Source organism: Babylonia areolata, chromosome 1, assembly GCF_041734735.1.
Source record: "Babylonia areolata isolate BAREFJ2019XMU chromosome 1, ASM4173473v1, whole genome shotgun sequence".
In the NCBI taxonomy this organism is placed as follows: domain Eukaryota; kingdom Metazoa; phylum Mollusca; class Gastropoda; order Neogastropoda; family Buccinidae; genus Babylonia; species Babylonia areolata.
In genome coordinates this window covers 7125631-7138130 of record NC_134876.1, presented here as the reverse complement: position 1 = coordinate 7138130, position 12500 = coordinate 7125631, and the positions used below count along the sequence as shown (strand labels likewise).

Here is a 12500-nt window from a genome sequence, read left to right as displayed (position 1 = left end):
CTATCTATCTATCTAGAAAAGATGAGATTTCTTGTACATTACATTACCTTATTCTATTGCTTTATTTTACTGTATTTTGTTATATCACATTTCATTACATTATTTGACATTTCACAGCACTTCACTGCGTTGCACTGCATGGCAAGACATGGCATAACGTGACGTGACGTACGTGACGTGACGTGACGTGGTGTTATATTATATCATATTGCATTACGTTATATTAGATTACATTATATCATGGAAGATTACATTACATTGTATCTTATCATTTTCTCTTCTATCATATACCACATCATGTCATATTATCATATCATATCGTGCCATATACATTCTGTCATTTTAAATTTTAATACTATTTTATTATTATTATTATTCTGATTATTTTTAAATCTGATATCATTGACTCACTTGTGTAAACAAAGTGAGTCTGTGTTTTAACCCGGTGTTCGGTTGTGTGTGTGTGTGTGTGTGTGTGTGTGTGTGTGTGTGTGTGTGTGTGTGTGTGTGTGTGTGTGTGTGTGTGTGTGTGTGTGTGTGTGTGTGTGTGTGTGTGTGTCCGTGGTAAACTTTAACATTGACATTTTCTTTGCAAATACTTTGTCAGTTGACACCAAATTAGGCATAAAAATAGGAGAAAATTCAGTTCTTTCCAGTCATCTTGTTTAAAACAATATTGCACCTCTGGGATGGGCACAAAAAAAAAGAAAAAAGAAAAAAAGAAGCCTAATTATATGCAAACTGCATTTACTCTTATATTTATATTTTTTGCATTCTCTAAACTTGGCACTTTGATCTGATATTCTGACCCAACAACAAGAGCAGTCATTATTATCATTTTTTGTTCAAACAGGAACTTCTTTTGCTAAGCATGGAAGTTTCATTTATTTTGCAAACGTTTTGGTGCAGATAGTAAAAAAGGGAAATTACTCTGTAATTAATGCTAGGGGACTTAATTCGCTTTAAACTGATCTTTCTCATCTTAAACATTACATTTTGAAATTATACACAATACATAAAAAGCTTGGATTTTTTTTTCCCCGTGTATCACAAGTGAGTCTTGAAGGCCTTGCCTCTCTTGTTTTTCATGTTGTGCAGGGATTTGGCCGACGATCCACGAGGGCGTGTGGGAGCTGGACTACCCTGCCCGCAACCTGTCCTCCTCCGTGATCACCTGGCCCTACAGACACCTGGAGCACATGGAGGAGATGGAGTCTGACGACTGCCTCACCGAACTCTTCGGCACCTCGGGGTGAGGGGGGGGGGGGGGGGGGGGGAGTGGCTGGGGGGGGGGGGGCGTGGAGGGGGTTGGTGGGCGTGTCAGTGTGTTCTTGTTGTGCCTCGTTGTTAGACGTTTCAACTGCACAAATAAGTAAGAAGATAAAAAAAAATAGGGTGTGTATTGATCGCCATGAATATATCTGTCTGTCTGTCTATCTGCATGCTTGTATCTGTGTGTCTGTTTCTCCCTCACATTGACTCCACACGTAAAAAGCAAGGATACGCAATCGGTTTATATTGTATCGGCTCAAACCTTTACATAAACAGTAATGCTCTAAAAACAAATCTTACGTGCTCACTGTCTTTTTCATATGAATTACGCATCTGTAGTCTGGAGCTGTGCTTCAGACATTCACCATAAGAAGCTAACTTCATCCACATGAGAGCAGCCAGAATAATGTCAGTTCATATGGATCAGTACGTACCTTGAAACTGAAACCGTTTCTTAAATGCTCAAGAGTCAAGTGTAAGATTCACTAACGCTTAAAAACAGCATATTCTATTAGTGATTTTTCATTATTTCTAGATTCATCGTATAATTATATGAACAGACTATAACATAAACGGGTACATCGGGATAGCACTACGTGTCAATAACGCCACGTGTCCTTGCCATTATTGAACGTTGTGGTAATGACATTTAGCGCAGCGCCAATGACACGACGCGCTAATGACCGTAGAAATACTGGCACGTAGCACTGTCAACACGTACCGCTAATGACACATAGCTCTGTCGACTTTCACCAACATAAACCAACCATCACAACATATAATAATAGTTCGAGCTGAAGTACAAATCAGTTTCTTTCAAGACGCGCCGTGTCCTATCCTCCTCCCTCAACAGCTGCCATTGTTTCAGATCCACACCTGTGTCCCCTGCGGACCAAAACTAAGGTCGGCTGCATGCTGCACGGACTTCACAGTGTGAATTCTGAATGCCAGGCAGACCTCTCCGATAGTCTGGAAGGGCACACACACATTGCCTGTAAGCAGGCAACAGATATGTCATCACAGAAACAGAGCTACTACCGCCAGGCATATTTTCTATTTTGGAACACCAGACGCCGTCTTTGGGGCTGGTTCTGAAATACCAGACAGTTCGTGCCAGTCCTGGGTAAAAAAAAGAAAGAAAGAAGAAAAAAGCCGAATAATTCCAGTTGGTTTATCCTCTGGGAACATGTGTAGAGCATTTGCACGTTAATACGTGCAGATCAATGAAAACTGAGCTATATGTTTGCCTGTCGGTAAAACACGTGTTTCATCGCTGTTTGGTTTGCATCAAATAATTTATGACTTCTTTGTCGTCAATCGGTTCTCTGTATCTACGTCAAGACAAGTGTTTAACAAGAGAGGCAAGGCCTTCAAGACTCACTTGTGATACACTAAAAAAAAAAAAAAAAAAAAAAAAAAAAAAAAAAAAATCCAAGCTTTTTATGTGTTGAGTATAATTTCAAAATGTAATGTTTAAGATGAGAAAGATATCAGTTTAAAGCAAATTAAGTCCCCTAACATTAATTACAGAGTAATTTCCCTTTTTTACTATCTGCACCAAAACGTTTGCAAAATAAATAAAACTTCCATGCTTAGCAAAAGAAGTTCCTGTTTGAACAAAAAATGATAATAATGACTGCTCTTGTTGTTGGGTCAGAATATCAGATCAAAGTGCCAAGTTTAGAGAATACAAAAAATATAAATATAACAGTAAATGCAGTTTGCATATAATTAGGCTTCATTTAAAAAAAAATTTTGTGCCCATCCCAGAGGTGCACTATTGTTTTAAATAAGATGACTGGAAAGAACTGAATTTTTCCTATTTTTATGCTTAATTTGGTGTCAACTGACAAAGTATTTGCAGAGAAAATGCCAATGTTAAAGTTTACCACGGACACACAGACACACAGACACACACACACACACACACACAGACAACCGAACACCGGGTTAAAACATAGACTCACTTTGTTTACACAAGTGAGTCAAAAATAAAATAGAACCAATAAGGTCCTTGATCTAAACGAAATGCTGACGCTTGAAATTCCCACCAACCGACAGCCACCGTGATTCAGAAACAGAGCCAGAAACAGACTTCGCGCTGTGAATACAAGCTGTCCACGAACACCGAAAGATTGCACTTCGCCTAAATCCGAAACCTGTCCCAATTTCTCACCAAACAGCACGCAGATACAGTGCACCCTGAGAACGAGGGTGAATTTCAAGATGGGAGAGGAGAGGTGTTTGGAGTGTGGGAGGGAGGGAGGAGGAGGCCGAGGCCGGTGAGGCAGGGTGGAGGGGGAGGGGGTGTTGGCGGCAGTGAAAGGAATGGGGAAAGGAAGTGGAAGGGGAAGACTGGAGGCAGAGTTAATTGTACAATGAAGCAACTCCAATCATTTACAAGGCAGACTTCTTGCCTGTTTCACATCATTAAGTCTGAGCACCATTATGAACGTTCAAAACACCAACAGCTATGAAAACTAAAAATCATGAAACGAGCAGACGGTCAGGCAGAGGGTAGGACACTTGTTGAGTAAAGAAAGAATCGCTCCCAGCAGACACGAGTTACTTTCCATCCCCACTCCCCCCTCCAATCAGCGCTCACACACACACACACACAGAGGACACCAGTCGAGCCGCAACATGGCCTCTCAATCGAATTATGTAAATCACGCTTTGCGAAACTGCTCCGAAGACCAGAGATATCACAAATCTGCCCATTTCTGCGGATTGACGAAAGCTGATGGCTCTACATCCCCACTTCAGCGAAAGCACCAGACCCCTGTCTTCCCGTGGCTTCGCCAGACATTAGCGATAGCTTTTTGCCTCCATTCCGGACTCATAGGTCGCCATTATTATGCAAATTGTGTCAGGTGGTGAGGGGATTGCAGCCAGTACTGCCACGCCTGTGGTGCTAAGCTGCAGCTCAGGTAGATAACAGCTCCGTGAATGGAATGACCATGATTGAAAACAGTGTTCCTATTTACTGTTTTTCCACCGGAAAAATGGAATGATTGTGATAGACAAATTCCGGTTCATGCTTGTTGTTAACACTGAACCAACGGTGCATGGTATGTGATCCACTCCTTTACCGAAATGACAGTCTGGGACCTAGTTTTGGAAATGATTTTTTTTTTCTGTTTTAGGATGAGCCAGCCCAATCTTTTGTCTGTGTGTATTTTGTCATAGACCTGCGTTTAATGAACTGCAAGACAGCTGACGGTACTCTCTCTCTCTCTCTTTCTCCCTCCCCCCCTCTCTCTTTAATCTGTTGACAGCTGACATCTCACTGTGATAAAATTGAGATCACATGTTCCTACATGTGATCTCAAATTTATCGGTCTCCATATTTTAGCTTGATTTCTTCCCCTTATGATCGTATTACGTTTGTTCAGAATCAAATACAACACCACTTAAAACTGTACAAGAAGTTACACTTGAACTTCAGAGTTATGGTGCTCTGATTTCGTATCGCGAAGGTTTAACAGTTTCAGTTTTCAGTTTCAGTAGCTCAAGGCGGCGTCACTGCGTTCGGACAAATCCATATACGCTACACCACATCTGCCAAGCAGATGTCTGACCAGCAGCGTAACCCAACGCGCTTAGTCAGGCCTTGAGAAAAAAAAGGTGAATAAATAATAGATAAGCTTACATAAATAAATAAATAAATAAATAATTATTATAATATAAAAAAGGTAGTAGTAATAATAATAATAAATAAATAAGACAACAATGATGATATATAAAGAAATAAATGTAAAACATGAAGACACACATTCATACATACACCCACACATGCATAACAGATATGCACCAAACATGCAGTTTCACAGATATGAAAGCACAGTCAAATGCATATAGACGTACATGAGCTCCAACACACACACACACACACATTACCCTGCACCTCCTCTACCCCCCTCCTCCACACACAAGGTTTAACAGCGGAGGGACAAAACCACAGTCAATTGTTTTGTCTGATGCCTGCTGTGTAATGTAGGAGAAAGGTTTTCTGTCCGCTGCACTGAGCCATCCTGAGAAGAGAAAGAGAACCATGGAGTTGCTGATAATATTGTTCAAAGACAGTGTTCACGTCACGTTTCTATACAGCAGCAGTACACACTTTATTTACAAAGCCCCGTTAGGTTACAGATGTAGCGTTTTGTCCTTAAAGCTGATTTTGTTTTCATTGGGTATGCCCTATATCAAAATTGAACTGACGTTGAAATCACACACACACACACACTTGATAACTGCATATTGTATAGTGATAATGATGATTGTAAAACAAAACGGTGGAAATAAAGTATGAAATTAAACAGATAAAAACACAACTGTCTGCTTCAGGAAGGGAAGACGACATTTTTTCCCCATCTGATCGATAGAAAGAGCGGCTATGTTGTTATGCTTCTAATCAGTCACGTCATCTCAAGAATTGTTCTGGAGAAAACTGAAAGGAAAAACACTTTATCATTATCAGTGATATTATGAAATGGTCGCGTCATTTCTATGTAAACCTATTCCTCCTCTCTTCCCTCCCTCAGCTCTGCTAACAGTCATTGGGGCGCATGTGAAGCACAGACGAACTGTCCACCAGATTCCTCTGAGCCTGTCGGTTGTGTGTCAAAGCCTGTGTCTCTGCAAATGGTCTTCCTGTCCATTTTGCAATGTTATCAGTTATTTTGCAATGTTATCAGTTATCAGTCATTTTGCAATGTTATCAGTTATCAGTCATTTTGCAATGTTATCAGTCCATTGATGTTGTTGTTTTCTGTCTTCCCCTCCAGCTTCTCCCTCAACAGTTTATATGTATTTTATGATTGAATATAAGACAGGCTTTTTATGGTTTTGTACAAGAAAATATGTGTATAACACACAACCTTAACAGAAAGGAAAAATTAAAGTCACGACCCATGTCGAGTGAAAAAAACAACAACACCTCTAACAGACACGACCACCATTTCCATCCCCCACCCCCGACCCCTTCACAAGGCACCAATGAGCTACAACATGGTGTCTCGATAGAGTTATGTAAAACACACACAAACCGTTGATGAAAAAGCAAGCAAGAGTCTCTAATCTACATATTTCTCGACGGATTCGCAGAACACTGATGGGTCTTCATCTCCATGATGCTGAAAGCGCCAGACCTCTGTTCACCGTTTCCCTTCCATGGCCAGACATTATCGGCAGCCTTTTTTGCGTCTGAAAGCCTCCTCAGCTGCCATTATTATGCAAATTGAGTCAGGTGGTTAGGGGATTCCAGCCAATCCTCTCACGCCTGGGGCGCTAAGCGGGAGAGCTCAGGCAGATTACGGCTCCGCGAAAGAAATGCGTTTGGCTGAAAACTGTCTGGACATTTTTTTTTCTCTCTCCTAAAATGGGTTGATTTTGGATGATAAATGTTGGTATCTGCTGTTGTGATCACCGAATGAATTGTGCATGGTCTGTTTTAAATTTTTTTTTTTTATCCCATCGCTTGATGGACAAATGTGCGCGCAAAGCATTAGAAAATCAATTACCACAGACTGTAACTTCTTAAAAATCGTTTTATAAAAATGTTTTGAATTTATATTATTCAAATACTCCCCCCCCCCAACGACACATTTACATTGACATAATTGTACTAGAACAAAAAGACATTAGGGACGAAAAATAAAAGAATACACGAACTGGGACTGTTTTTAGAAAATTGTTTCATAAGACATAACTAAGAATATGGATATATCCAGTTGACATATCCAAGCATCAACATACAGAATGATACACATAAATATACAGCGATAAAAAAGACACATGAATTGAAAGACAGCACACATGATCACAGAATAGAACGTCAAGTCTATAATGAGCCAAAGTACAACCTAAAACGTTTACTCAACCCTAAAATGTTTTGCTCTATATGTGTCTGTATACTGAAGTGTGCAAATCGAGCAGTTCAGAGAGCTAGATAAACGGTTTGTGCAATCTTCCATCTTTCACGTCTTTGATTGTTACTTTTCTTTTCCAACTCATGTCGCTCTTTAGGGCGAGGGCTACAGGAGGAAGAAAAAACCCGCTTGCTTTTCCTTATTTATTACCATCAGGAATAAAGGGAATGTTCTTACCAATCATATCAGCAACTGCTTATGATTATCACTCCCCATATCCTCGTACTTCAGATTATTTGTCAACCGCACAAACTATATTGTTGTATACCGTGTACTCCATTTATAAAGGACAATGACCTTATATGGCTAAACCATCCAAGCAACCATTAGTACCAACGCAGGGCATTCTCTCTATTCCACCAATCGCTTCCCGTTCTCCCTGTCACGTGCTCATCTCCCGAAAGCCACACTGATGGTCAGATCAGGGCCTGGGGTTAACGGGAAGGAAGGAAGATGGTCCCGAGGGACGTGTCAGGGAGGAGTTAGGCGACAGGGCACTTTGGGTACGCTGGTAAGGTGCGTGGGACAGGGGGTAAAGGGTAGAGGTACGAGTTAAAACCGGTACGTACCGTAAGTAAACACCGATTTACAAGTGTGGCGGTTCGGAAATATTTTTGATACAGTCCACTGGGAGTTGTTGAGTGTTTAGCCTTATCATGTTCCACACATAGTCATTATTTATGTAGATTTTCTCTCCCTACGATAAAAAGATGAGCAAAACGCATGCGTTTGTTTTTGATTCAGAGTCCACAACATGAATTGATTATCAGAGGAATAGTTCCTATTATTAGCGAGGGAACAACCAGACGAGTGAATGTGTGTTGACATTTGTCCAGAATTTGTGGAGAGTACTGGTGTGAAAATAACGGTTTAAAAACAACAACAACTGCACTGACAAAAAACCAGCAAACAAACAAACAAACAAAGAAAAAAAACAAACCCGAAACGTTAACGCATTGAGTAACACGTTGCATTTCTTGTGAAGAGAGAGACAGAGAGAGAGGGGATGAGAGAGTGTATGTGTGCGTGTGTGTGCGCGCGTGGTGTGTGTGCGTGGTGTGTGTGTGTGTGTGTGTGTGTGTGTGTGTGTGTGTGTGTGTGTGTGTGTGTGTGTGTGTGTGTGTGTAGATGTGCAATGCGGTTTGCTGACTGAAATGGAGAGGCACGTAAATTTCAGTAATCTGTATATTTGTATATAGCTATTTCCATTTAGTGCCATTTAATTTATCTTTTTATTTTCTATTCATTTTATTTGTTTGTTGTTTTCTTCTTATGTTGGACATGTGCTGCTGCCAAAAAGAAAATCTCTGTACCAAAGTATAGACAATAAAGTTTGTGTATTGTGTGTATTGTGTATTGTGTATTGTGTGTATTGTGTATTGTGTGTATTGTGTATTGTGTGTATTGTGTATTGTGTGTATTGTGTATTGTGTATTGTGTATTGTGTATTGTGTGTATTGTGTATTGTGTATTGTGTATTGTGTATTGTGTATTGTGTATTGTGTGTATTGTGTATTGTGTATTGTGTATTGTGTATTGTGTGTATTGTGTATTGTGTATTGTGTGTATTGTGTATTGTGTATTGTGTGTATTGTGTATTGTGTATTGTGTGTATTGTGTATTGTGTATTGTGTATTGTGTGTATTGTGTATTGTGTATTGTGTGTATTGTGTATTGTGTGTATTGTGTATTGTGTGTATTGTGTATTGTGTATTGTGTGTATTGTGTATTGTGTGTATTGTGTATTGTGTGTATTGTGTATTGTGTATTGTGTATTGTGTATTGTGTATTGTGTATTGTGTATTGTGTGTACTGTGTGTACTGTGTGTATTGTGTGTATTGTGTATTGTGTGTATTGTGTATTGTGTGTATTGTGTGTATTGTGTATTGTGTGTATTGTGTATTGTGTATTGTGTGTATTGTGTATTGTGTATTGTGTATTGTGTGTATTGTGTATTGTGTATTGTGTGTATTGTGTATTGTGTATTGTGTATTGTGTGTATTGTGTATTGTGTGTATTGTGTACTGTGTGTATTGTGTATTGTGTGTATTGTGTATTGTGTATTGTGTATTGTGTGTATTGTGTATTGTGTATTGTGTGTATTGTGTATTGTGTATTGTGTGTATTGTGTGTATTGTGTATTGTGTATTGTGTATATTGTGTATTGTGTGTATTGTGTGTATTGTGTATTGTGTGTTGTGTATTGTGTATTGTGTGTATTGTGTATTGTGTATTGTGTATTGTGTGTATTGTGTATTGTGTATTGTGTGTATTGTGTGTATTGTGTATTGTGTATTGTGTGTATTGTGTATTGTGTATTGTGTGTATTGTGTGTATTGTGTGTATTGTGTATTGTGTATTGTGTGTATTGTGTATTGTGTATTGTGTGTATTGTGTATTGTGTGTATTGTGTGTATTGTGTGTATTGTGTGTATTGTGTATTGTGTATTGTGTATTGTGTGTATTGTGTGTATGTGTGTATTGTGTACTGTGTGTACTGTGTGTACTGTGTGTATTGTGTGTATTGTGTGTATTGTGTGTATTGTGTGTATTGTGTGTACTGTGTGTATTGTGTGTATTGTGTGTATTGTGTGTATTGTGTGTAGTGTGTATTGTGTATTGTGTGTATTGTGTGTATTGTGTGTAGTGTGTATTGTGTATTGTGTGTATTGTGTATTGTGTGTAGTGTGTATTGTGTACTGTGTGTATTGTGTATTGTGTGTATTGTGTATTGTGTATTGTGTGTATTGTGTATTGTGTATTGTGTATTGTGTATTGTGTGTATTGTGTATTGTGTATTGTGTGTATTGTGTATTGTGTGTATTGTGTGTAGTGTGTATTGTGTATTGTGTATTGTGTGTATTGTGTATTGTGTACTGTGTGTATTGTGTACTGTGTATTGTGTGTATTGTGTATTGTGTACTGTGTGTATTGTGTACTGTGTATTGTGTATTGTGTGTATTGTGTATTGTGTGTATTGTGTATTGTGTGTTGTGTACTGTGTGTATTGTGTATTGTGTATTGTGTGTATTGTGTATTGTGTATTGTGTGTACTGTGTATTGTGTATTGTGTGTATTGTGCATTGTGTATTGTGTGTATTGTGTATTGTGTATTGTGTGTATTGTGTATTGTGTACTGTGTGTATTGTGCATTGTGTATTGTGTGTACTGTGTATTGTGTATTGTGTGTATTGTGTATTGTGTGTATTGTGTATTGTGTATTGTGTGTATTGTGTATTGTGTGTATTGTGTATTGTGTATTGTGTGTATTGTGTATTGTGTGTATTGTGTATTGTGTGTATTGTGTATTGTGTGTATTGTGTATTGCTCTGGTGCCAAAAATCGTCTCATCAATACGGTGTTCGCGTAAACCGCAAAGAAAGGGAACTAACTTCTACAGTATTTCCGGGCGTGTCCACACGTAATTTAAGAAAAAACCCTGTATATTTTCTGTGTTTTTTCGCATCAGTATGGCATGGAAGCCTGCCAAGACTGCAAACTCCCCAGGGCGTTGAATGGGTTAAAAACCGCTTTGATTTCCAAGCCGGTACCCAGCTGTTAGCTGCGGGCTGTTGAAAGAACGTGTAACGTGTGGTGGTGTTGGAGCACTCAATGTAGAGTGCAAAATTACCCTGTGCCATAAACACAGAAAATATGGAGTCTCGGGATAGCTGGAGATTCCCTTGTAATGTGTAGAAAATATGGCCTATCCTCACTCACTCACTCATTCCCTTGACCGCTGGGGTCGTTGGGGGGACATGAGGAAGATGTCATAGCTCGCCACGCCGTTCTGTTGGCAGCTGTCGTGAGGAGATCTGGCATCGTCATTTTGGTCCATTCCTTGACGTTGTCGGGCCAGCTCTTTCTCTGCCGCCCCCGTCTGCGCCCTCCCTCTACAGTCCCTTGCAGGATGGTTTTGGAGAGGGTGTTATGTCGTATGACGTGACCAAACCATGCCATCTTCCGTCGTTTGACAGTCGCCAGCAGTGGTTCTTGGGGCCCAACAAGGTTGGCCTATCCTACCACCGAAAATTAAAAGCAGTAAGGCCATGCATAACAGACCCATGACCTGGTCGCATTCCAGTGACGTGGGTGCTCTACCTAGCTGGTGCTGAAATACGACATTGGCGGTGAAAGGGTTAATGATGAGGGAAGGAGCAAAGGGTGGACAGAGACGTGGGGGATGCAGACAAAGCTGACAAACGATTCTGATCCCCTCAGCGCTATCAGAAATGAACGTGCATAACGCGTTCACTCACCTCGCTGACTGAGTTTCTGATTCGTCCTTCTGAACAGTTTGCAGAGTAGTGGGAAGACAACCAGCCACATGATCCTTCAGTGTTGGTCCGGCATCAGCTGTTGCTCTCCATCATATTCAGACCCAAGACAGAAATTTTCCCAGGTGTACACGTCTGAGCTTCATCACTTTTACAACCCTTTTCCACCACTAAGGCTTGCTTCAAGATGTCTCAATTTTGTCTTATTTATTTATTTAAAAATTATTATTATTATTTTATTATTATTATTATTACTACTACCTTTTTATATTATAATTATTATTTATTTATTTATTTATTATTATTATTATTTTATTATTATTATTATTATTATTATTATTATTACCTTTTTATATTATAATTATTTATTTATTTATTTATTTTTTTATTATTATTATTATTACTACTTTCTTAGATTATAATTATTATTTATTTATTTTATCATTATTATTTTATTATTATTATTATTACTACCTTTTTAGATTATAATTATTTATTTATTTATTTATTTATATATGTAAGCTTATCTATTATTTATTCACACTTTTTTTTCTCACAAGGCCTGACTAAGCGCGTTGGGTTACGCTGCTGGTCAGACATCTGCTTGGCGGATGTGGTGTAGCGTATATGGATTTGTCCGAACGCAGTGACGCCTCCTTGAGCTACTGAAACTGAAACTGAAACTCAATGATGTCCCGAGGCCAATTGACATCTGAACAAAAGCAGTATGGTCAGTGATCCTTTATGACATGTTGCTTCTACTCTTTGAAAGCCGATGTCTGAGAATGCTAGGGAAACATCTTCTCTCGCACTCTTCAAGAAAGAAGTAAAAACATAATACTTACATTGTTAGCCTTTTTATACTTTGTTTTTCGTTGAAATTTCTGAAATGGTTTTGTGTGTGTGTGTGTGTGTGTGTGTGTGTGTGTGTGTGTGTGTTTTGCAGGAAAGCAAATGAAACCTGTGTGATATCGGACTCATGCTGGGACAAAATGACAAAGCTGGGCTATCACATGTACT

At 39.1% G+C, this 12500-nt stretch overlaps 1 protein-coding gene across 1 annotated transcript in view; it reads left to right on the top strand.

Annotated features, from left to right (window-relative positions):
- LOC143291036 (UPF0764 protein C16orf89 homolog) overlaps positions 1-12500 on the top strand; it is a 100462-nt gene that overhangs the window by 70427 nt on the left and 17535 nt on the right. The window contains exons 4-5 of the mRNA XM_076600624.1: positions 1099-1252; positions 12427-12500. The exon at positions 12427-12500 is cut by the window's right edge and continues 41 nt beyond it. Coding sequence (XP_076456739.1) covers positions 1099-1252; positions 12427-12500 — 228 coding nt within the window. The remainder of the gene's footprint in view (positions 1-1098; positions 1253-12426) is intronic.